Source organism: Myiozetetes cayanensis, unplaced genomic scaffold, assembly GCF_022539395.1.
Source record: "Myiozetetes cayanensis isolate MyiCay16 unplaced genomic scaffold, myiCay2020 scf7, whole genome shotgun sequence".
Taxonomy (NCBI): Eukaryota; Metazoa; Chordata; class Aves; order Passeriformes; family Tyrannidae; genus Myiozetetes; species Myiozetetes cayanensis.
In genome coordinates, this window is record NW_026087964.1 from 43,324,301 (window position 1) to 43,349,861 (window position 25,561).

The following is a 25,561-nucleotide window of genomic DNA, read 5'->3' on the forward strand; positions in this document are numbered from 1 at the left end:
TTTGGTCCCCTGAAATGTCTTCTGGGCTTCACGCCTACAGGCGGACCTACGATGGCTTCCACAAAAGGAGGTTGCAGGCAGCAACATTTTTTGAGATGAGTGCCACTCCAAGTGACAAGGCGATGAATGCCTGTGACATGTGCACAGAAAGAACTTGCAAGGAAGAATGGGATTTGTAAGAGACAGCAATAAAAAAGGGAAAACACAAACCGTGGAATGCATTTTACAACGTGACTGTGGAATTAAAAGTGGGGACAAGCATATGCAGCCGGTTAATTTAGAATTTCTTTTCTATTTATATGTATTTCAGAGTTGCCACGGGGACATTATGAGCTTGAATATGTGGGAAGGCAGCAGAAGGAAAGGAAGTATATCCAGGAGTTAAATTCTCCCTATTCATGCTCTTTCTCTACTTAGCAAACTTCTATATGGAAAAATTACTTCTTTAACAACTTCTCTTGAAATCCTTCCAGGTGAAAATGAATTTCTCTCCTAAAAAGTGCTTTCATAAATGGCAGAGTAAGCTTCTGCAAGAAGTACCTTCAACTCAGAAATAAAATACAGCATTTTCTAAGCTTTTAACCTGTAAACTTAATGCAAGGTCCTATTTGTGCACCAAGCAGTATGCTGCTTGATTAAGCTCTCATAACACCACACAACTCAATGTGTCCAAAGCCCCAGCTGTAGTGTCACTGCAGCCATATGATCATAGCTTTGGCCATATTAGAGTACAGTGATTAATAATTCTGTCTGCGCTGTGTGGAAGATAATTACAATATGGTTCAGTTTCCCAGATCTAAAAGCTAGGCAAGTACTTTAACACATGTCATAATAATAATACCTGCTCATAAGACTACCTAAACGTTTTCCCCTATAAATGTTGACTCCCCACCACTCATCACCGTCAAACTGCAGGCTGAAGGAAACTGGTAACATTTGCTCTTTTCTTGAAATGGATTTCTGGTTTATCTTAGTATCATAAAACAACAGTTATTTCCACTTTGAGCAGGTGGCTGGACCAGATGATCTCCTGATGTCCCTTTCAACCTAAACTATTTTGATTCTGTAAATATGAGGTCAATTATTAAAAGTTACCTTAGGCTATTACAGAAATTAGGTGGATTGTGGCCAACTCTAGTGTTGTGAAGCCAGAATTTGGATTCAACTGTGAAGATTATACACAACTCCAGAGCGAAAGATCTCCATTCTGTCATTTCATGAGAAGTTACCAGATCTGCTGAAACATAAGCATTTGTATCGACATTGTCACCTACGAGGTCATTAAAAGTTATCACTCTGTGGAGAGGGCTGTGTTGGTTTACCTGATGTTCCACCCTTGGATTCTCAGTCTCCTTTGGTTTTTCCCTTCCTATCTGTCACCCAGTCATCCAATCTCATTCTACTGTCTTTCAGGTGCAAGGGACAAAGAAGACACTTGGTCTCAACCTCAAATTCTCAGTGACTGACAGTCCAGATGACTTATTGCAGTTGTAGAAATAGCTCTGCATGAAGCAAAGGGCACAGAATTGGTTAAAAAACCCCTACAAAACAACAAACCCTTCAGCATGTGGTTTTTGGGTAGACCCCACCACACTGCTAGCTCAACAGTCTCTCTTCTCAAAGGCCTCACTCATAAGATATTAAGGAGATCGATTCTGTTCAGTATTATGCAATGCTTTAGAAAAGAGAGTAGCGTCCTTGCCCCCCATGCCAGCCAGCAACTCCTAGTGTCCAGGCCTAAGGAATGGCTATCAACTCAAGCCCACACCATGCAGCACAGCAGTTGTCCAAACCTTTGCACCTCCACATTATAGACGGCTTTTTTCCATACCGCAGACCTGACCTACCTGCCCATAGGGCTTGTTGTCAATTCACTAGTTCTGTGTAAGTGACAACAGCCTATGGGGCCAAGTCAGGAAAGCCAGCACAGAATGGATGCCATCTGCTGGGATTATACTGATCCAGAAACCTAAAAGGTGGTGAATGACATTTAAAACCCTGCACTGCTGTGAAGTGCCAAACTAATGCCTTCTGGATGTTCTCTTGGCTCATGAAGCCCCTCAGCAGTGGTGTGGAAGCACTTTGGAGCACTACCACCAAGGTCTGCAGTTCAGCCTTTGCACACCTCGTGCGTCTCTGTCCCTGTGCTGCGTCAGCCACACCACCTGCATCCACCATGCGTGTTATCACTGTTACTCACAGGCCTTCCTCAAGAAATGGGACAAGCTTCCCAGGGAAAAATCAACCTTCACAGGGTCGGATGACTCAACTGCCTTGAGGTCAACGCTGCCTATTTCCTACCACAGAAGGCTACAAAGCCTCTTCCTGAAAAACAAGGCTCATGTAGGCATTTCAGCTGAGTCCTCTATTCCTGCAGGAAGGAGGTTGTGTGCACTTCCAGTTGTCTGGCTAAAGCGTTGGGACCTTCAGCATGCCTTGCACTGTGGAAATCAAAACAGCACAATCTGGGCAAGAACTCAAGAAAGCCACTTTAAGTGGAGAGGAAGCTTCAGACCCTGACAGAACTAGCACAGTCCCACCATGACCTACAGGTTTGGCCCCTGGAATGGGACATGAGCATGCAGCGCCATTGGCATATCAGCGGTTCAAGTTTAGTGTGGCAACAGCTCCAAACAGAGCTTGGCTCAGCTAAAAACTATAGTTTATGTTCCACGCACCTTCAAATACTACCCCTATGTCAGCTGATAGGGACACAGTGTCCATATTCTCAAAAAACACAGAACAGTGCTCCCCTTCCTCCAACCCACAGGTGAAACATCAGTGGTGTTTCCTGCTTGCTCACTGACATCACTTGCCCCAATCTCCTGCAATTCTGATCTTGCTGCCTGTCTTGTATCTGTGAGAGGATCACAGAGCAAACAGTTCCTTAGTCTGAGGGTTGAGCATCCTTAATGTCAGTCCTCTGTTATGTCTAACATCTTTCAAGCCTGAAGAGTCCTCAGGTGGTTTCTATCTTTGTTTATGCCCTCTTCAGACTTCTTCCCTCATGTCAAGTTACACTGTTAGTATGATGCATAATTGGACTCTCAGCTCCTCCTTTCCTGAAGGGACTGAGTGGACAGGCAAACACATGGAGCTGTAGAAATAAATACAGAAGCAGGGATTCGAAATCTCTGCAAGAAGCAGCAGAGTGCCTGGTTTGAAAAAACCCAGATTATTCACAGCTTCAAGAGAAATGAAAAAAAAATATCCAAAGTGTCCAGCTAACACACACACACACACAAGGAAGAAATTAAAAAAAGGGAAAATGGGTGTTCTTAATTCACTGGAGGTATTCCCCTTTGCCTACATCTTGCTTTCAGGACACCTTGTGAAACTGGTTTAGAAACTGCCATCCCTCTGCCTAGCTTGTGTTTTAGGGGTGATTCTGCACCAGCAATTTTTCAGGGGACTCCTCACGCAACCATTCATTTTCAAAAGTAACTTTTGGTAACACCCTGCCATCCATTTCACACTTGCAGCATCCTAATCCTGGCCTCATAGGCAGCATATGGGGAATCCCAAACAGCCCATCAGTCCTTGCTGGGCAGTTTCTGAAGAGACAGAATGCACACCTTTGTTACTGTATTCAGCCCCACAATGTAAAACTCTTTTTTTTTAATCCAATTTGTCGATATGCATCTGCACAAGTACATAGGGAAAAGCTTGAAACAGACCTACACACACCAGCCAGTGATTAACACTGCTGCACTTGCAAGGGATTGCAGGGCTGTGAAGCCGTTTTTTAAGGACCTGTGCCACCCTACGGCAGACTGTAGATTTGATAGCGAGGGCAGGAGAGGAAGAGGAGGTGCCTGTTTTATGAGAGACAGCTGACTTTCTGCTGTGGCTTTGTCACCTCTCTGAATGGAAAAGCAATTACGTACTTTGTGCTCCTTCAAAGTGCAACTGAGCAGTGTATGGCGAGGGCCCTGAGAAAGGGGGGCAATGAACAGGACCCCGCAGGAGCCCGTGTGCACCGCTGTGACAGACAGGGTCGGGCGCTTTCTGTAAGGCACTTGTGCAGTAGTTCTTACTGCCTTAGTTTGTCAAGGATCCCTAATCAGTATTTGTTAGTACAGAAGCAGGAAGTCAAAACAGGGCATGGAATCAGAACAATTCCATGTTAGTCTGTACTCAGCCTCTTCCCTCAGAAGGCAGAGCTTTTCCAAGCACACTTCTTGCTGAAATCTGCTGATTTTCGATTCTCACACGGTGGCTCTCCCCTGGGCATGGCCAACATTGTGGCCACAGGGTGAAATCAGAGTCCCACCAAAAGAGCACGGAAAGAGGAGAAATTGACAACAGTATGGAGAGGAGGAGCTGAGAAGCAACATTCCCAGTCCTCACAGGGACTCTACAGCTGAAAATCTGTGGCAGGCTAACACTGTGAGAACACATTTTCATCTGCAGCAGAACGAGAGGCATATGTGAGCCTTGTGCCGTAACTGAGAAAGAACAAGACAAAGATAAACAACAGTCACCTCAGCAGGAAAACAGGGACCTTTTTTATCTATAACAGAAGTTACGAGTCTGTTGAAACTACTTGTTAACCGGATTATTACGCTGACTCTTGCATGTGTATATTTATGGATTTGATCAGTGGAAGTCCCCAAGTGTAAAGTCTGTAAGGGCTGTTGAGACAAAAGGAAGAGCCTGCTTGAAAGGAGCAAACAAACAAAGCGACGAGGAAAGAAACAGACATTTAATTACGAACTAAGTAACAGAAAGGGCTTAGTTTGCAATCAAGCATCCTAACACTGAAAACTAGAGGGAACAAGCAAGTCTCAGTTCCAAGCTGCTGAAAGCCAGGTGCATTCCTGTGGTGAAAGATCTTGCTTTTCTTGGCATCTGCCAGTGGTGACCTTGGTACTGGACTGTAAGAATCTTTGAGCAGCATGAGCCCAGGCAGTAGCACCCTGGACTTTTAAAATGGGCTTTGATTTGCAGCAACACCAGATGAAGGAGGGCAGTGCTCCACTGCAGCCGACATCAGTGATTTAACTCTTTATAGACGTGGCACGTGGGGCCAAAATTCAGGTTTCCCGAGGGCAGCTCGGCCAATCTCCTACCAGCGACCACACTGGCTGCCAAAGGCTGAAGGGCAGAAGGCCCCTTTCACCTTTGCTTCCAAAATTCCTCATGGTCACTTTGAAACCCAAACCACAGCCCTGAGCTTCACGGAAAAAAACTCCAGTCCTTCGTGCCTCCCTACACAAGGCCTCCCAGACCCCACGCTCCCTGCCCCGCTGGCTGTCCTCAGCCTCCTCCCACTCTCCAGGCCCTCACGCCTCCCTCTCCAGTCCCTGTGTCCAGCCCAGCAGGACGGGACATCGCCTGCCCGCTTCCAAGATGGCGGCAGGCGCGCGCCACCCTCAGCAGCGCACCGCGCCAGGGCAGGGCGGAAGAGAGGGAGATCCGGCCTCGGGGCGCCGCGAAGCGCATGCGCACCGCCCGGCGGCCGGGGCGGGCCGGGTGCAAGATGTCGGCGCAGGGGGACTGCGAGTTCCTGGTGAAGCGGGCCCGGGAGCTGGTGCCGGCGGACCTGTGGGCGGCCAAGGCCTGGCTCATCACGGCGCGGAGCCTCTATCCCGCCGACTTCAACATCCAGGTGAGCGCCGCCGGTGTCGCGCCCGCTCGGTACCGGGGGCGCCGCGCGGCCTTGCTGCGGGTGCTGCCTGATTGACAGGCGGCTCGGCCAATGGGGGCGGGGGCGGGGCCGTGGTTTACCGCGGTGACGTAGCTAATAATAATAATAATAATTAAAATATTTAAAATATCTCTCCTACGTATTGCTTTTGTAACAGCTCGGGGTCTTTGCTTTGCATTTGACTGGCTGATTTTTAAGTTTTCTATTTTTGTAAAGATCAAGCCAGCATGTTCGTAGAGCCATGGAATGTTAAGGTTTGGAAGGGACCTTGAAGATCATCTAATCCCATTACTCCTTGTACCCCTTACCTATCATTATGGTTGCTGACAAAGAGTCACTCACTGGCTTCCCTTTAGGCCTCTTTCAGATGTTGGAAGGTTGTTAATAATTTTAATAGTAAGTATGTTATCATACAGAAGTTTATTCCTAAATTAATGTGTGATTAGGTAGTCTAAACTCACTTCCTAATTTCTCCAGCAAATGTTGCAGTCCTTCAGTTTTCTGTTACTCAGAGTGCTGTGGCAAATTGAGGACAGTTTTTTTAGAGTGGAAGGACTAATCTGATTCATAAAGTATTCAGGAAAGGTAATGTTCTGTCCTTGCCTCCTGCAGTATGAGATGTACACTATCGAGAGGAACGCTGAAAGAACAACGTCTGCAGGCAGGCTGCTCTATGACATGTAAGTAATCAGAGCTGGAACCCTACAATTATGCCAGGTGCTCATTTCTATAAATTGTCAGACCTTCCAAAAATACAGTGTGAATGTTCTTGAAAATATCCGTGTGGATAAATTAAGCAGAAAAGTTCTAATTAATTAAAAATAGACAGTAAAAAGGAAGGTTTTATTTTCTGTTTTGCCCACACACGTACTTTCGTGGAAGGGTTTTGCCTTGGAAGCAGATTTTGAGGTCACTGTGCATTCCTTGCCTCAAACTTTGTTATAGGTTTGTGAATTTTCCAGACCAACCTGCTGTATGGAGGGAGATCAGCGTTATTACATCAGCACTAAGGAATGACTCACAGGACAAGCAGACACAGTTTTTAAGAGGTAAGGATTCTATCCTGAAGGAACCTAAGGGTAAACCCTCTGGTTACATGGCCAGTAATGTCAATCTTTTTAACTTTGCTTGTGGGCTGCGAGGTTTTTTTTCTCAGCTTGTCCTTAGAGACTTCAGTTGGTGTGTTAGGCTTAGGAAAAATAAAGGGATTTGACAGGCTGATTGCTTTGTCCCTTTGTCCCTGATATGGGTAGACTGAGTCTGCCAAAACAGCAAGCACTTAGAAAAGAGATTGAATAGGGAGTAAGTGGAATGGGACTTGCAACTTGTCATCTCACAGATTGCAGAGAGCAGTGAATGATCATAAAGATGGGGTGAATTCGTACGTAGGAAGTGAGGGTTATGAAAATGAACGACAACCAGAAGGGCTTGGCACTCACTGCTGGCAACCACAGGCAGTTTTGAAAGCAAGATTTACACCTGAAAAGTTATAACCTGCTGTTTGAATACGTGCTTCAGAAGCCCTAAGGATAAGCAGTGTTTAGGTCTGCATACAGGCTATTCCAGTTAAGAAAACATTTGATTTTTCATGAGGTGTATTTATTTTTCAGAGTGAATACATAAAGCATACAGGGAGAATATATTAGTTTCTTTTCGGTGTCTCACTGTAAGTTTGAATTGGGAAAAACTAAATTTTAATAATTAAAATATTAATGGTAGAAGTGGAATGTAATTAAAAAATAAATGAACAGTCTTGGAAAAGCATCTTGAAATGTTGAATACTTAAGTATTAGGATTTTGAGTACTCCACTCATTAGCAGTCTTACCTGTTAATTCAAGTTCTCTGAACCTGAATAAACACAGATAAATATTAATTTGGTCTTCTTTGAAAGAAACAGACTTTTTTTTTAGGTCATGTGTATTAAAAATAGAGAAAAGCATAAGGAAATGCCTTTTGCTCTGCATGGCAAGGTGCTGTTGCCTCATCTTTTACCCTTTTTCACTCAGCTTCACAATTCAGACACAGCAAACTAAATGGCTTAATATTTTTTTTTTTTTTTAAGGATTATTTGAGACCCTTCCTGGTCGGGTTCAGTGTGAAATGTTACTGAAGGCAACAGAGCAGTGCTTTAACACACTAGAAAGGGCAGAAATGCTACTGCTACTTCTGCGACGTTTCCCAGAGACTGTGGTGCAACACGGGGTAAGGGAAGAGAAGCTCGTAGTAACTATTCAGGATGTTGGCACTCTGCTTCTTGAGATTTTGCTGAAATGTGCTTTCCTTTGCCTAGTGAGGGGGTGGGTCTTTTTATTCATGTTTAATTGTGCCTAATAGCTCAGATTGCTGTATTGGGAGGTTACCACCAGCAAGGAATTAGGCAGAAAACAAATGGAAGCCAATAAAACAATCCTTTGTTTTGTAAATGAAAGAATATCAGTCATGTATTGCTCTCACCTGTCTGTGCATGTCTTTACTAATGTAGTCACATGTCACGGTTTTTCTCTTTTTCTTGTCTTGCTGTCTTCTGGCATTGCTTTTCACCTGTTATTAAGTATGGACAGTTTAACTATACATTTGGAGACTTGCACATGCTGCTCACGCATCCACTGAATTACTGTTCAACCCCACTGAACTGCAGTTCAAAAAGTTTCTAAAACGACTGGTCCAGTGTTTGATTTTCACCTCTGCTCACACAGGTAGGCCTTGGAGAAACATTGTTAGACGCTGAAAGTATTGAAGACCAAGAATCTCCAGTGAATTGTTTTAGAAAATTATTTGGTAAGAAAATACCTATGTTGTTTTACTTTTTAGTATGGCAGGATTTTGAGATAGTAAAACTGCTTTCAAGATTAGAAAACCGCTTTAGTCAGAAGAGGCTTGGGCCACGTTAGTCCAGGCTGACCATATAGTACAAATTGGTATTGCGGTCAGTCATGTGAGGTTCTTTGTGGTGTATGGTCAGCCAGAGATGGAGGCTCACATTACTGGTTGAGAAACCCTACCTAGGACAAATAGAACAAAAAGCTCCACAAACCTAAAGAATTTTTTTGTTTGTTTTCTATTTTAGTTTGTGATGTTCTTCCTCTGATAATTAATAATCCTGATGTACGACTTCCTGCCAGCTTGTTATATAAATATCTGAATAAAGCAGCGGAATTTTACATTAACTATGTAACTAGATCCACCCAGACAGAAAGCCAATATCAAGGTAAGAATATTTTTAGTTAAATTAAACTTTCTTAGAATGTATTTTAGTATTAGTGAAGTGACGTCCATAAATAAAAAACGCATTATTTTTATGTAATGTAACATGTAGACGATGATTAATAGTAGAATTTGATGATTCTTATTTCTTTGATTCCAAAATACCCCATGGTGCTTCAACATATCTACTGAGAGGTAGGATGAAATGTTAAAGATATCCTTAGCCAGCCTATCAGCTCTCCTGTATGAGGAGGCAGAAATGCCTGCTGCTCCCTGTTAGCCTTCTCAGTAAAGAAAGAATGGTTACCCTAAAAGCTCTGACATAATTTTTACATCTTCTTCTTGAAAGTTGATCAGTTTGTTTGATTTCCTTATGAAGAGAGAAATGTGCTGGTTTTCCTAGGTTCACAAGATTCCTCTGATATTATGTCTCCAAGCAAGCGCAGCTCTCAGAAATACATAATAGATGGTCTCACAGAGAAGTCATCCCAGATTACAGATCCTTGGGAGAGGCTATTTAAAATATTGTCTGTGGTGGGAATGAGGTGTGAATGGCAAATGGATAAAGGAAGAAGGTAAGAAAAGTGTACTTTTCCGGGTATTTCTTCTCAAGGAAAATTTGGCTTTTTAATTCTGAAGGAGGTGCATTGAAGACGAATTTTAACATGAGAATTTTGTGTAAGTTCACAGCAGCTTTTCTTTCAAGACTGTGCAGTGTAAAGCAGAAACGTGGCTCCTGACAGCACTTTGAAATTAATCTCTAAACTCAATTTTTCATAATGAAAGTCATACATAAGAACTATAGTACTGTGCGGTGTCCTTCCCTATGTGCCCCAGCAAAGAGAAACATGGTAAATGTTCAGGGAAATTTCACTAGCATCTATTCTCAGCTTCCACTGACTTGAGGTGGGGGGATGTCTTCAGTGGAAACATTAAGATTTTGATACTCACTGTACAATCTTTCGTTTAGTTTCGGAGTCTGTGTAGCATCCTGAATTCTTTTTGCCTCTCTTCCCCTCAGAAGTTTTGGTGATATTTTGCATCGAATGAAAGATCTCTGCAGATACATCAGCAACTTTGATAGCGATGCCCACGCTAAATATAAGAATCAAGTAGTGTATTCCACGATGTTGGTCTTCTTTAAAAATGCATTTCAGTATGTCAGCAACATCCAGCCATCACTCTTTCAAGGTGAGTTTCTAATGTTTCAACTTCTGTAACGAGTGCTTTGTGATTTCATTGCTAATGTCTGTGAGATCTTTGCTCATTAGTATTTTGAAATGGTCATCTTACAAAGTTACATTGACATGGCTGTTGTTATAATTCTCTGAAGCCATTAATCTTACCAGGAGAAGTATTTCATAAGAACTGCTGTAGCGGATCAGACCAAAGATCAGTGCAACTATCGTGGCTTCAATCTTGGCCAGCAGCAGTTGTCTAGCAGGGAGAAAAGCAATAGACCAGACATGATGAGAAACATCTCTAGGGTTGATTCCTACTCTTCCATCAGCATCATGTTTCTCTCATTTTCTCCTCTGACTTTTTTTTTCTCTGAAGCTGGTGTTTCCCTGCTTTTCTTCAATCAAAATATTCTACAAAAGGCTTCCATTAGATAACTGAAGATATTTTTGCATTGGGAACACACAACAAATATAATAAGGCAAATAAAAGCTGAATAGGAAAAGATTTCCTGAAAGTAACAAGCTTCCAACTTGGCTTTCTTTGTGTAGTTTAAGCATAATCTTTAAGGTGTGCTTTGCACATTAATCCTAATTTGTAATTAATTTGTAAATTGAACATTTAGCGTATGAATGTTACCTCTGTATTTTCCTACTGACTCAGATTTGCATTTGAGACTTACCAGGTTGCTTGGAACACCTTGGATTGTTTCTTCAGGGATTGATTGGACTTTTCAGGGGTGGCCCAGAAGCTGAGGGAAGTTCTTTACTCTCCAGTTTGTTAGAGCTTACTGAAATAAACGGCATCACAAAAAGGAATTTTCAGCTCTTAATAATGCACATTTCCTGCTTTTTCATTCACTGACAGGAAATTTCTTGGAATGATAACAATTGTCCCTGTAGGTAATTAGTACTTATTAACACTACAATTATGGATTCATGATAAAATTATAATTTTAATTCCATATGTTTTGATCATAAGTTTAATCACATTTTTCTGCATGGAGCAAATGATCATTTGGCTGAGGAAACAGTCAGTGCAAATGGTGTGTTTTAAGCAGCTGTGCAGAATGTTGGGTAATCAGTTGAACAGTGTGAGTAGGTAGCTAAGCTCAGAGGACAAATGACAAGGCAACCTGTATGCAAAGAACATGTAGTCACTTTAACAAATACAGAAACTAATGGAGTTGAGTTTTTTGTTCTGTCCAGAGGAAAGAAGAGTAATGATGGAGCAGGGAGATGCTTCAACTGTGCATGTAGTTATAGCTGCTTTATTCTGAGTTGAGGAAGAAATGAAGTAAAGAACTAGTGAAAATGTTCCTTTTTAAGTTGTACAATTGAGTATTTCAAAGCTAGTGTTTTCAGACTGAACTACCAAAAAAAGAAAGTATTTTGCGGTAGCAAAGTGCAGTCCCTTGGGTCAGTGTTTGTGGTACCCTCTGTAATTTCCCAACATCAGGAAAGTATTTCCAAGACATCTTGTATTCATTTCTGCTTTAGCATCAAAGTCCAGTGGTATTCAGTGCCTTTCTTAATCTTTCTATCATTAAAATGTTTCCTCCTTCTCTTTGGAGGGTTTACTGTAGAAATATTGAATCCTGCATATTTTGGAAGCATAGTGGTGGGGAAAGATGCTGTCTCCTCCTTAATCTGTAGCTCTGAGATTTCTTCTCATGTACCTGGATTTGCAAGAAACCTCTGGAGGGAAAACTTTTCAGTGCATTGCTCTTACATAATTCATATCTGCTTTGCTGGAGACTTGAGAAATTAATGAGGCAATTCACACCTCTCCTAACTTTCAGGCTACCTGCAGGCTCGGCAGCAGTTGCTATTTGGGCTGATGCTTTTAGGGGTTTATTTAGAACACTCTCTGCTACAAAACAATTAAAAACTCTGTAAGCTTAGGTTCTAGAGCCTGGATAGACAGAAAAACACACTGCACTTGGTATGGCTGTGTAACTTTCAGTACTGAAAGAGAGGGTCTGCAGCCCCAGTCAAGGGTGAGATTAGGTTTTGTTTTCATTTAGAGAATTCATTCTCTTTGTTAGAAGAGAACGCTTCTTGGAAAACAAAGCACGTAGCTAGCATTAATTTAAATCAGTGTGAATAAAAGAAAAATCCATTCTTTTCTTCTCAGGTGTTAGAAGTAGGCAGCTCTTGAGGTCCTAGTGAGGAAACTCTTCCAGCATCCTAGTCGTGGTACTTTCATATGTGTTTCTCATGGATGCCATCTTCTGCATTATGGCTTGGCTCTATTTTCAGTTTGCACAGGTTAGATTCCGATACAGTGGAATACGTGATGGTACAGGAGAGGTGATTTCAATGTGTTGTAGCCTTTGTGTAGGGGACATTTCGATGGTGGTGTCCAGTTTGGACCTAGTCAAAGGAGATAACCTTATTTGTTAAGTATGACAGATTGGTTGTTTTCTTCTAACATTAACTTCTGTTGTAGAGGACTCCTTGCACATCACTTTTGAGTAGATGGGAAAGCTTAATATAGGTTCTTTTATGTCAGTAGATGAAATAGGTGAAGTAGATTGTCCTTCTAAACTCTCAAAATAGTTCTTTGCAATTATGAATGAGGCCTTAGCCTCACATCTTTCTGCAAATAGAAACAGAAGAAATGCACAAACTGAAAATACTTGTCTGCCCTACTGTCTTATGGGGCAGAGATTTCAAAAAGAGAAAAGAGATTAATGGGTTTTCCCCTTCCTTTATATTCCTTTTTATCTGAGCTTTGCACGTCTATATACAACTTGATTGTGCAAAAGGAGGAAATGTTTTTGGACGGAAAGCTGTCTCAGCAGTGATCAAGTACCAGTGTTGTTTGAGATTAAGAAGTATTTTTTCCTGTTTTATATTTAATGAAACTTTAGCACTGGGGTTTGAAATAACAGCTACCAGATCCCACCAGGTGTTCTGTGACACCAGTGAAAGTAAAAATTGCCTTCTGTGTTTCGAACTGGGGCTTCTCTAGAGACTTTGGAGAGTGAAGATGAGCTCTGGCAATCAATTAAAGATTTAATTCTGTTTACTGAAATCACTGGGATCAAAGCTGACACTGAGTGATCCTACCAGGGAAATCTTGTCATAAAATATACTCACTTCTTCCAGGCATCAGTGCCTGTCAGCATATTGCTTTGTTTTCTCATGAGAATGTTTTGAGAATATTGCTGTGCTTTGCCATATTTGCGGCTGTTAACTTCAGAGCCATTTGCGCCGTTCATCTATTGAATTATTATACTTATATAAAAGCAAATAATGCTTGATGAGAGAACATCTGCTGCCTGAGTATATCTTGTGACAGCTCCATAAGAAAAGGATTCAGAAATATTCTGAAGCTCTCAAGCAAACTCTCGTGACGTCTGGTAATGCATTCTGACCTTTACCATAAGGCTGCTTTGAGGAAACCATAGCATGGTTTGAGCTTAGGCAACTTAAGTGACTTTATTTCAGATTGTTTTCTCTAGTATTACAGTCATTACTTGTGAAGGAAACAAAACCAGCTTGCTGTAGGCATGAGTCCTTTCAGATCAGTTTAGAGTAATTGTGAATTAATGTGTCTTTAAATCCAGGTCCAAATGCTCCAAACCAAACCCCACTGGTTCTTCTTGAGGATGTATCCAACGTCTATGGTGATACAGATATTGATCGTAACAAACACATACACAAAAAGAGAAAACTTGCTGAAGGAAGAGAAAAAACAATGGTAACTTTAATTTTAGACTTTTTAATTCATAACAACAACAGCATTGGTACTGGAATTTAGACAATAGTGGTTTTGACATAGATGTAATAGACGTATTTTTAGAGCTATGCTGAAATAGCTGTTCATGACCACAATTTTCAAACAAATTTTTTTTTCTAAAGCCAGCAAGAATAAAACAATTTTTGCAACAATTGCTGTAGACACATATGTATTGCTGTGAATGCTTTAACTTGAAGGAGTTCAACAGAGGCTGCAGAAGCTGTTTGGAAGGTAGCTTTACCAGTCAGATGTTCTGCAGCTAAACTTCCAGAGTAATTGACTTTTCATGACTGGAACTGTCCATATATTTTAATGTATGAAAAAATATTGCTTTAATGTAAAAACCCACTATTCTCTGCTGGTAGTACACACTTATAAAGAATTTCCTTTGCATTATGTCATTGTAGACCTAAACTGAGTGATAAAGTGTAAAGTGTGTATGTACTTTAACAGATAATCTGTGTGAAGCTCAGTGATGGTACACCATGTTTAATTTGCTTGGGATACTGCCTATCACAGTGTGCCACTGAGTTTGTTGGTAGCAAAACAGATTGGTCTAATATTAAAACAAGCTAAGCGAAAAATCACTTAAACTAGGACCTAAGAAGGTAATCTTTTTGTTTTATAATGACCTCTAAGCAGAGCTCAGATGATGAGGATCCCTCTGGGAAGGCACGAAGTCGCCATATTACAGTAAACAAGGCAGATCTTGCAAACTCCATCGAAGTATTAGAGAGCTTCAAACTGGCAAGAGAGAGCTGGGAGCTGCTCTATTCTCTGGAATCACTCGACAAAGGTAAGGCTAAATGCAGGCAGAGTTGCATTTAGGCTTCACTGCTCTGCATAGAAGTGATTTTACTGTTGTTAAAATAGAATTCCTGTCAATTATGAATCCTTAAAATCGAAATTACTTTGGGTCCTTAGTATTTTTGATAAAAGTTCCAGAAAGGAGCTTTATCAGTTGTTGTGTTTCTGAATATTTTATACCTGTATTTCATTTCATTCTTTATTCGTTCACCTCCACTTCTCTTGGAGCAGTTGTTTGGTAGTAGAGCTGATAATGCTGAGTGAGGATATGCTGCTAATGGCTGCCTTAGTTTATGCTTGAGAAGATGTGTGTTTACTCTGTTTCTTCCTTTCTGATAATATCTGGTGTGATAATCTTGAAAAAAAATTTCTCTTCTAAAAAGCAGGGAAATAGTACCACCTAGCTGCTTTTAGGTTTGTTGGACACTGTGAAGAGAAGTATAATCAAAATCTTGAGTTTATAGGAAGAGAGTATTCTGTATTTGAAGGATTTCATACTCTTAACTTTTTTAGTGTTTTTTTTTTCTATGTTTAAATTGAGCTTTTTTATATACATAATTGATTTTTAACCCAAAGCTATGAAATGCTTTATTATCTCTTTTACTTTCTCTTCTCTAACCACTTACACAGAGTTCACCAGAATTTGTTTGTCATGGAAGACAGAGACCTGGCTTTGGTTAAGAATCTTTCTTACAGACATGATCATCTACCAGGTAAAAAAATTACAGTATAAACTAGGAAAAACAACGTGATTGTGTTGCTCTTCCTTCTAGTAAATAACTGTTCTGGTTTGCAAGTTTGACTGCTTATGTTGCCTACTGATTTTATGCCTTAAAATATGACCCTTGTGGGGATAGAGCTACACCGTTTGTACTGCAAGCTAGGTACCCTGCTTTGGGTATTCCTGTCCCAATAGCTGTTGTTGAGTCCAGCTAGTTTTGACATATGGAAAAGACTTCTCTGCAGGCATTTTGACCAGTGGAGATATATATATATTTTATATATATTTTATATATGTATGTAGTGTTACAGAAGAAAAGCACATTTTATTAGTCTGTCAGTGCATTATATTGGAACACAGAGAGAAGAATTTTCAAACAACAAAATATTTGAATATGTCTCAGTTAATATTTATCATTCTCCTCAAAAATTAGGCTGACTGTGCTCATTCCAATACCATCTAAAGAAGAAAGCCTGTTCTTTATTTTTCCTTTGGGGGTCTTTTATTTTTGCCCGTACTTGTTACCTGAACAAGAGCTATTTCAAACTCCATTAGTCTAAATAAAGAAACTATTAACTCAAGACTATGATTATTTGATTCAGTTACAAATATGATTTTGTAAACTGGCTTTTTAAAGCAGAATTCTGTTTATCTTCTCACTGCCTTGCAAATGATTGATCCACACTCCTGTACACAGCCCATCACTGGAGAGTGGGAGGCTAGGTTAAAATTTTGAAGGCTTGTTACTTGGACACTCTGTTTTGAAAGCTTTCTGTAAGGGAATTTTTAGTTCTATTTTTCCACCTATTGTATACAGAAGACTGTAACAGTGGTTTTTTATATCCTTTTTTTAAAGGGGCAGTACAAAAAAGCAATCAGCAGCCTCCATCACTTGGCAGCTCTTCAGGGCTCTCATTCTCCACAGCAAATTACGGGACAAGGATCCCTAGAAAATCAGAGAGCACTAATCCAGTTAGCATCATGCCACTTTGCCCTTGGAGAGTATCGGGTATGTACAGCATTCCACACACTGGTCCTTCATCATCTGGCCCTGTGGTTCCCATTTGTCTTCTTCCTTTGAATTTTCCTGCTTTCCAGAGGGTATCAAACATAAGCCATGGTCTACTGAAAAATCTGTGCTTCACAGGGAGAATTACACTTCCTACCATATTAGCTGACTGTCCATTTAGCAACTCTCTTTTACACACACACATATATATATATAGGTCTAGTTGGTAATTAAGATTTGAGGGTTTAGTTACAGTTTTCCATAGCTACAAGTGTTTGAGTTGTCTGTAAATGTACCCTTACATTTGAATTCTTTAACTTTATTGAATCGGTTCTTAAAATTGAGGGAAAATTCTTAGGTATAGTCGTCATGGGGAAAGAAAATGTAAAGATACTTCTATCTTAGGAAAGAGTGAGTTATCAACTGACAGTATAAAAGACTCCAGGACAGTATTATCTGGCCTGACCTCTGAACTTGCTTTACTTTTGCAGTATGTGTTTTGTGTTTTTAATATTACAGCCGTGCATGGTGGTCTGAGGTCAGTCAGTGTCAGCACTGATAATAAAGGCTGTATCTCTTAGGACCTAACGTCATCCTGTGTTACTGGACAAGTGCTTTTGTCCCTTCCAGTTTAGTGCTTTTTCACCGAAAATGTGATCATATATCCTTACAGACCTCTTACTGTCTCTAGAAAATAGCATTAAAAATTCACTGAGTTTCTGTCATGTTGTCAGATTGCCATTTTCCTTTCTATTTTTACCATGAACAGAACAAGCTTTACAAAACTATTTTAAGAATGCATCTGAAAACTTAATCCTTCAAAATAAAATAGGTTTTGATTGCAGTTTTTGATCTTACACCCTTGAAATGAAGGATGGCAATACATATTTTTTCACAAGTAAAATTATATATGTAGGCTCTCAGAGATTGTTAAAGGACAGCTCAGTCTTTTTGCTTAGCCAAACTATGCTGTGTATTAAGGCCATTCAAGTTCTAGCAGAGATTTTGTGATTTTTTTTTTATTTAATGGTGTCTGAATTTTTTAATAGTTATTAACATACATGAATTTTAAGAACTTTAAATTTAGCATTATCATATCCCTTCTTTTTATAGCAAACATGTGAAAAAGTGCTTGACCTCATGTGTTATATTTTACTTCCAATACAAGAAGGAGGTAAAGTGCAAGAGGAGCAACCTAAAGTCAAGTCTAAATTCAGGAAAGGTATGAAGTTGCTACTACCCTAAACTCAGTGTCAGTTCACGTGTTCTGGTTCAGTATGTAATTATTCTCATTTTGTATTATGAAAACAGGAAGTTTTTTTATCCCTGCTTGGTTTTGTATTGTGGTTTTCATGCTGGTACCTCTTAAAATGTATTGGTGCCAACCTCCTACCACAGGAAAAGAGAAAGGAAAAAAGTTCACCTTTTGAACCATTCCTAATTTACCTTCAAAGCTTGGCAATAGTAGATTTGTTTTGCTCCATTCCAATTTCTTTCAAACTTAGATAATCACGAGATCCCTAAAGAACTGTTCTGTTGCAGGGTCTGATTTGAAGCTTTGGCCGTGTACCAGCAGAGCTATCATGCCTTACTGCCTTCATCTGTTGTTAGCTTGTTTCAAGGTAAGATAAGGTCAACTGGGCCTTCGAGTTCCTTTTTGTCTCTGAGGCCTGCTTTATGTATCTGGGCTCCTGAAGCTGCATGGCCTTATCCCACTGCTGTGACTAAGTATGAAGGGTTCAAGTCCTTCTCACCTAAATGGGTTGGTGAACAAGCTTTTTTTGGAGGGAGTAGTGGAGTGTTGATGGGGGAGGGTTTGTTCTCTCTAGTTTTGAGCAGAGGAGATACAATTGATCTCAAAATTTTTGTCTCTGTTCAGACTTCCCTTTGTATAGGTCAGTGGAGAGAAGTTGGTATGGAAATTTGCAACCTATTTTAGAAGTGTATTTCATTCATGCCTTAATATATTCTTTTAAAGAACTTCTGTATTTGCACAGATGTAGGTGAGATAAATCCTATTAATTTATAAAAGCAGACAGTGTTTCCTGATTGTCTCAATGCCGTTTTTCCCCTGAAGCTCAGAGCTTTCACGGACAGCAGAGATGACATGGCGCTGGGCCACGTAGTTGTTCTGCTTCAGCATGAGTGGCCAAGGGGTGAGAACTTGTTCCTGAAAGCCATCAACAAAATCTGCCAACAAGGAAACTTCCAGTACGAGAATTTTTTCAACTATGTCACAAGTATCCTTTCTCTGACCAAGAATGTCTTTCACATCTTACGCTGTAGCATTGAAAAAACTGTTAGACCGTTTCAGTAGTAGCTCTTTCCTTAATCGTATTCTGTATTTGTTTCCATACCGTGAAGGCTTCTTACAAAAGGTCAAGTGCACAATGGACTGTAAAGATGCTTCCTGTCACCTGTTCTGGCACTTGAGAGTACTCTTGAGTGCATTGTCATTGCACTTCCATTCAGAAAAACAGCAGCATAACCTGCAGTGCAGAAAAAGGAAGTAAAAACAATCAGGGAATTTTAAGAAATAAACTTTCTTTACCTCTGACTGTGGATATGAAACAATGAAGAAAGAAAATAAATTACCTGATTTCTTTGCACTTTAAAAAGCTATTTCTCATAAATTTGTGGAGGATTAGGAATACATTCCTGTGATCTTTGTCACTTTTAAGAATGAGTACTGCAGTAGCTGTTCAGTTTGACTGTCCTTTCAGCAGTGTGGCTTCAGATGTGAGGGATAAGAATGAACGTTCTCTATCATTGTTTCCCTACTCAAATCTTTAACGTTTTCCTCAGATATTGATATGTTGGAGGAATTTGCTTATTTAAGAACACAGGAAGGAGGGAAAATTCATCTGGAACTGCTGCCAAATCAAGCAATGTTGATCAAGTAAGAATAAAAAAGCATTTACTGTTTTCTTTGGTAAAAAAAAAAAAAAAAAGGGAGTATGTTCTGGTTGTCTTTGCTTTCATGTTATCTTCTGGATAGTTTATCATGTCTTTGAGCTTAAATTTAAGGAGTTCAAATAAGGCCCTGAGTTTCTTTTTCTGACTCTGCTGCTGATCTGTGAATTCCTTTTGGGGGTTCTTCAACTTTAAACTTCTACTTTTACAGAACTTTATTTCTGAGTGTGGTATTTGCTGTAGAATGATTCATAATAAAGTTATTACAGTAGTGCTCTTTCAACCAGACACTTGCACTTTACAGGAATTCTTTAAATAATTAGGCCTGAGTGCAAGGTGTTGTTACTAATTTGGCTGAACAGTAATACTGAACAGAAATCACTATTCCTTGTAAACAAAGTTATGAAAGACTGCGGAATGATGAAAAACTTTGGTATAAAACATAAACTAAATGACACTCCAGCTACACTCTAATAACCTTTCTGTTAGGACTAGCAGGTCATCCCTTGCCATGTACTGAACAACCTTATTCTGGTTAGCTTATTATGAGGTGCTGAAGGAAATCAGGAATTTGGATTAACTTCCTAGGTGTTCCTACTTGTTCAGTCTTGACTTGGAACTATCTGCTGCAGGGTTTTAGTGGCAGAATGTTTTGGAACATCCTGGTTGCTTATGAGAATATGATGTTTTGCTTCATAAGAGGGGGACTGATAAAGTTTGTTGAAATTTCACTTTAGGTCAGTGTATTCTGGCTATTCATTAACTAGAAATGGGCTGAAGTTTTCAAAATGGGAGCCTAACATCGGACAACAGGATCCAAACTTGGATTAGTAAATAGATTTTCCAAAGTTCTAGATAACCAACATAAAAATGAGATGCTAGGTGTAATTAAAGAAACGAAAAAGTAGAAATTCAAATGCTTACTTATGTGACAGAGACTTTTCTCTTCTAAGCTCTAGATTTTCAAACTCTTACCTTTGCTATATCTCACTGCTTGTAACCCGCTGTGTGAAAACAAGCATCAGGATATGCTGCACCACGTGTCATGTTAAGTAATAAGCTTTGTCAACAAGAGGGTTTAGCACTGAAGACTCCGCCTGGTAACTTCTCACCTGCTGTCTCCATTTCTTTGGCAGTAGTTCTGCGCTCGCTTCTCTCGGCTCTGTTTGGATTGGCGTGGTAGCTGTTACTTTCTGTTCTGACCCCACCAGTCAGGAAGTAGGTAGCCAGAAGTTTCTAGCAAGACAGAACCTCTCTTTGACCTCCATTTGATCGGTGTTATGTTTCCTGAATGATGGAAATGCTTGTAGAAGGGAGGTCCATTTCTTCGTGCTTATTGAGCCAAAACAAATACCCTGTCCAGCTGGAAAAGCTGTTTGTAGTGTCTTTCATGTGGGTCAGATGTGTAGGACTGGAAGCACTTCATCGGAGAGCTGATGGAAGGGATAGTTCAGGGCGTAGGCCGCTGATCGGAGATGACGTCTATCCCCTGGTACCGCAGATGTTTTTCTAGCTGGACTGGCTGTGAGACCCAGGGATGGTGTCACCCAACAGGGTTGGCCTCGGCAGCCCTGGTTAGCTCACAGCCTCCCCCAGCTGAGGTTTTCAATAAGGTGTGCCAGCATAGCCCTCTTTTGTGGGACATGGTTGGTAGGCTCAGCATCAGCAGACTGCTTACATCTTTCAAAACCATCACCAGTTCTGGTTGGATGAGCTGCTGCACCATCCTCCCAAGAATTAGCAGAGGCAGCTCAGATGCTGTTCAGTCATGGCTCAGAAAGACTGTAGTTTGCCACCACAGGCCAGACAGGAAGCAGTTGTTCCTTTGTCTGATCTTTGCTCAGCATAAATGTGTAGCAATCCTGCATCTCAGTTGATGGGAAATGTGTTTCAGATATTATATGTCTTTTGCAGGGACCGTGGTTTTTTTGATGACTTATAAGACATTTTCTCTCCAGTTGAATTCCACATTCTTCTTCCTGTACTTTTTTCTAAGTACTTTATACTTCATAGGAAATTATATTAATTTTTCTGAAACCAGCAAAGCAAACTGCAGTGTGATTTTCAAAAGCTGAAGTAAGATCTTGGTAGCCTGCAGACTTATAGTTGGGTTCTGCAAAGTACATACACAGCTTGTATGCTTCCCTTTTTGCTTGTGGGAGTAGAAAGGGCCAGGCTTTGAGTTTAACTGGTGATATAGCCAGCTCATTCTGTTTTCTTTTGTTCAATGACCTTTGAATTGAGCACCACTAAGTGCTTTTGAACTCCCTTCTAGATGAGTCAAGTTTCATAGTTTTACTGATTATACATGTCAGTAGTGCCAGTGTTAACTGGTGAGGTTAAAGAGGAAAGGAACAATATGCAAGAAATTGCTGCTTATTACCTTGCTTCTCTCTTTGATAAAACTTATTCTAATTAATCTAATTGTAGCCTATCAAACTGCATAAACTTGATCTGAAAGCTGAGTGTTCTGCCTCTACCCCATTTCCATCACATCTGTCCTTGGGGACAGAGAGAAGGAAAAGCTCGGTTGGTTTGAAGTGAAACAAAGTATCTTGGAAAAGTAATTTTTATTCTGATTGTGCAAATGGGTACGTATAGTTTTGACTGCAGATCTTGCAAACACTAGTGAAGACAAAGTTGCACAGAATCCCTTTTGCAAACATCTGCCACTCTGGGACCAATAACATCTTACTGGTCCTTTGTATTATCTGTTCCCCATGTCCATTTTTGCAAGTACTGAACTCATTCATCCCAAGAACTCTTGAAAAATTATCTCATTTTATTGAATAATTTTTGTGAATATTTTATTTCAGGTTATTGTAGCCATATTAGAGTGTTAAATGTCCCATCTTCATTTGACTTTTATAAGCATAGCTTTCCATGCATATCTATTAATAAATTATAGATATAACCAAAATGCCCACCTGTGAGATCTGAAGGTAAGCACCTAACTCAGTATTATAGGTATCTAAGTGTGAGCTTTGCTTCTCTGCTCCCTTCTTAGCATCTGTGGGGGTGAACGATGCACTCAGTACTCAGGTGCCTAATAAGACTTAGGTGACATTTTGAGAGACTTAGGTTAAACTAGACCTGTCCACTACATACCAAATTTCTCATTTCTCTTTTCCTTGGGTGGGACATTGGATTTGCTCTAGGTTGGACATGTTCTATTGTTATAAATAACACACAGAGATAAAAACTTCAGGGAGAAGACAAGCTGTCTTTCAGCTGAGACACCTTTTGGGGGTCAGTTCATGTGGCTGGTCATAAATAACGAGGTGTCTCTGAGCAGGCATTTGTGCTCTGACATTGTGCCATCCTCTAACAGCCATTTTTTTATGCAGTTTGGATTTGTAAAGGTGAAAAAGGCCATTCTGTGGGCTAATGAAAAGATACTTAGGCAACCTTTAACAAACAGCGTCATGTACTCAACTTGGCCGATACCCACTGTGCATGCACTCGGCTTGGGCTCAGCAGCAAACCCCTTTGCTCCAAGCCATGGGCTCTCCCAGATTGCTGACATGCTCTTGCCAGCTCTGGAGGGAAGCTGTGGTATCTGCAGTGCTCCTCTGATTAAATCTTTTCTGGCTGACATGCTTCCCGGGAAGAGCTATGACAGTTCATCCTAGTACAGCTGTGTATTGTTTTTGCACCTGCTGCTGTCCTTTTTCCCAGTGTAACTCCAAAAATATGTTTATGTATTTAGACCACAGTTGTAGAACAGCCTTGCAATGAAATCTGGGGATATTTGCATGTTTGATGCTGTTAGGGTCCTGCACCCCTTTGGCTGCTCAGGGATCATATTGCTATGTGAGCTCACCCTAGTTTTTTGTTGCTCCTTTTTCTGGAGAGTTGTTTTGCACCGGAGGGGGAGTTGGTGTGTGGGTGTTTGAATGCTGCTATTTGCTGTTTTTTAAAGGACTTCTAGCCCTCCCATGGGGTTACTGCAGCAGGAATTCATACCTGTGCTACAGCCCAGCATACAGACTGCTGACAGGTACCAAGTGGAAAAACCCCGCTCATAAGTGTGCTGTGTTTTGTCGACATGTTTTACTGCCCATGGTTTTCAGCAATTTGTTACTTATCTTTTTTTTTTCCCTTCATTTGTGCCTACATTGCCTGGCAAACCATGTTGTTCTATTATAACATTTATTTTTCTTTTTCCCATAAGTTGCCAGTATCCGTGTCCTTTCAATTTAATAATCACTATTGAATTTAAACAATAATGTAGAAATCGTCCAAAATTATGCTGGTGTTCGATCACATATTAGCAAGAGTATAACCCTTCCTTCTCAAGATGCTGGTTACTGGATCCATTTGTAGCTACTTTTCCTTATTTAGGTTGTTCTGAATTCTGTTTTCTGTTTTCCAGCTATAACATGACACACATCTTCCAAAGTGCTGCTGGCTCACTCAGTAGCTGTAGGTTGCATATTTTCCTTTAGGTTGTAACTGACCATAGCACTCTGCTGCCAGCAATGTTTAAAAGAGTAAAGACTGAAAACAGGGCTTATCCCATAACCTCTGAATATGCTGGAGTGTTTTCACTGTGGTTTTGCTTCTCTTAGCCTAGATCATTAAGGAATTGCCCAATAGGCTCCAGGCTAGTCTCCTTTTTGCCTTTTCCATGTGTTGCAGAGGTCTCTACTCAAATGCCAGACTTGCTTTTTTATGTGGAAGTTGGGTGGTATTGTTGGTGAGGGTAATTCCAAGATTTTTCCCTTTCTCATTTCCAGCACCTCTGGATTTGCATAGATGCCCTCACCCTTTATTTTTTATTTTCTTTTGTCTTTCAGTGTGCTTGCTGGGTTTGGACCAGCTCTTCCCTTCTTACCCATGACTCAGGACTTGTCTCAGCATTAGCATTATGCTTTTCTCTCGAAATTAATTTATGCTTCTCCTTTAGTAGTGTTAGGGCTCTCTTTCCAGGGCATATCTTTATTTCCCAAGTAGGACTTGCAGGTAGATATTATAGTCTTGATCTTACTTATCCAGTTCTGGACCAGTGCAAGTGAAGTGTAGTGCTTTGATGCTGCGGAAGATTGTTTTAAGGACAAGATTTAGGTGTTGAGTGCTAGAGGCCAGTGTAAGGACAAAGAGCTGTTCACAAGAACAGCCCTTAATAGGGCAATATCCCATGAGTTTCCCCAGCCAGCACTGCTTTAGCTTGCTCAGTTTTGTTCTGTTTGAAAACAAGTCCTGAACTTCTGCTCAGGATAACTGTAATCCCGACCTGGTGTCTCAAATCTCCATAAGAGCTGGCTTCTACTGATGCAGACTCACAGCCTGTCTTGATTTGGGTTTTATGAAGTGTTCACTATGCCTTTCATTAGTCAAAGCGTTATCAGTGCCCAGAGGATTATATAGCTCCTTCCTGCACTTTGATACTGGTAGAAGATGCCCTCTGCTCTTTATGGTGGCACCCTTCCTCCAGACAAAGCAAGTTCATCTTGTCACTCTTCTTTCAACCCTGGTCATTTAAAGAAGAGATTCCAAGGAAGAAGCAGACTGGGCAGCAAAAGTAGAGAGAAAAAAAAATATTCCTTTCCCCAAGCAAGGAGAACTCTGTACCTGCTCATTTCAGAGAACAGATTTTCCTGTTAGCCAAAAGAGCAACATAATTTCCTCCCCAACAGTCGTAGTAAAAGCAGTGAGAACATAGACTTTTAATGGAACTTCCAACTGTTAAACGAACTGTAAGCTACTAAACACATGATTTTTAAAAAAATAGCATAGCAGGGCTATTTGACTCTGATTATGTAAACTCAGATACGGACAGTAAATATATAGTAAGTCCACTAAATAACGATTATTTTATTTTGTCTGTCTCTCTTTCCTTCATGGCTTAAGGCATCATACAGTTACCCGGGGTATAACTAAAGGAGTGAAGGAAGATTTCCGCCTGGCCATGGAGCGCCAGGTCTCGCGCTGTGGGGAAAATCTCATGGTGGTCTTGCATAGGTTCTGCATTAATGAGAAAATACTGCTGCTTCAAACTCTTGCTTGAATGGACTGGATCATGATGCCGTGTCTTTTATGGAGACAGAGGAAGGCTCTTAATTGTATGAAGAAGCAGCATGACAGTGGAAAATCACTTGTTCAGGAGTCAAAGAAGTTCCCTATGAGTTACAGGTTCTGCAGTACACAAACACCACATAGTGTTTGTTCACTGGTTAGTTTTTTTATGTGGGTAGATCAAACTTTATAAATAAAACTTTGTTTAAGAAGTCTTCTGTTATAGCCTATTTGTTTTGCCTTTTTTTTCCATAGCATAATACTAGGGTGTCTGTCTTAGTTCTTTCCATCTTTATCCATAACACAGATAAC

The 25,561-nt window shown here is 40.5% G+C and overlaps 1 protein-coding gene across 4 annotated transcripts; it reads left to right on the plus strand.

Moving 5' to 3' along the window:
* Positions 1 to 5,434: 5,434 nt before the first annotated feature.
* INTS10 (integrator complex subunit 10) lies at positions 5,435 to 25,474 on the plus strand. Of its 4 annotated transcripts, none has more exons than XM_050338126.1 (18): positions 5,435 to 5,611; positions 6,263 to 6,330; positions 6,596 to 6,699; positions 7,714 to 7,853; positions 8,348 to 8,429; positions 8,719 to 8,859; positions 9,259 to 9,430; positions 9,877 to 10,046; positions 13,609 to 13,742; positions 14,421 to 14,577; positions 15,219 to 15,301; positions 16,166 to 16,318; positions 17,432 to 17,540; positions 17,861 to 17,940; positions 18,396 to 18,558; positions 19,124 to 19,217; positions 23,154 to 23,231; positions 25,085 to 25,474. In XM_050338126.1, exons 1-18 carry the CDS (start codon positions 5,444 to 5,446, stop codon positions 25,239 to 25,241), a joined length of 2,253 nt encoding a protein of 750 aa, XP_050194083.1. In that variant the 5' UTR covers positions 5,435 to 5,443; the 3' UTR covers positions 25,242 to 25,474. The 4 variants fall into 4 exon arrangements, with proteins under 4 accessions (XP_050194083.1, XP_050194084.1, XP_050194086.1 ...); XM_050338127.1 differs by having other exon boundaries at positions 14,424 to 14,577; XM_050338129.1 differs by lacking the exon at positions 23,154 to 23,231.
* Positions 25,475 to 25,561: the final 87 nt, after the last annotated feature.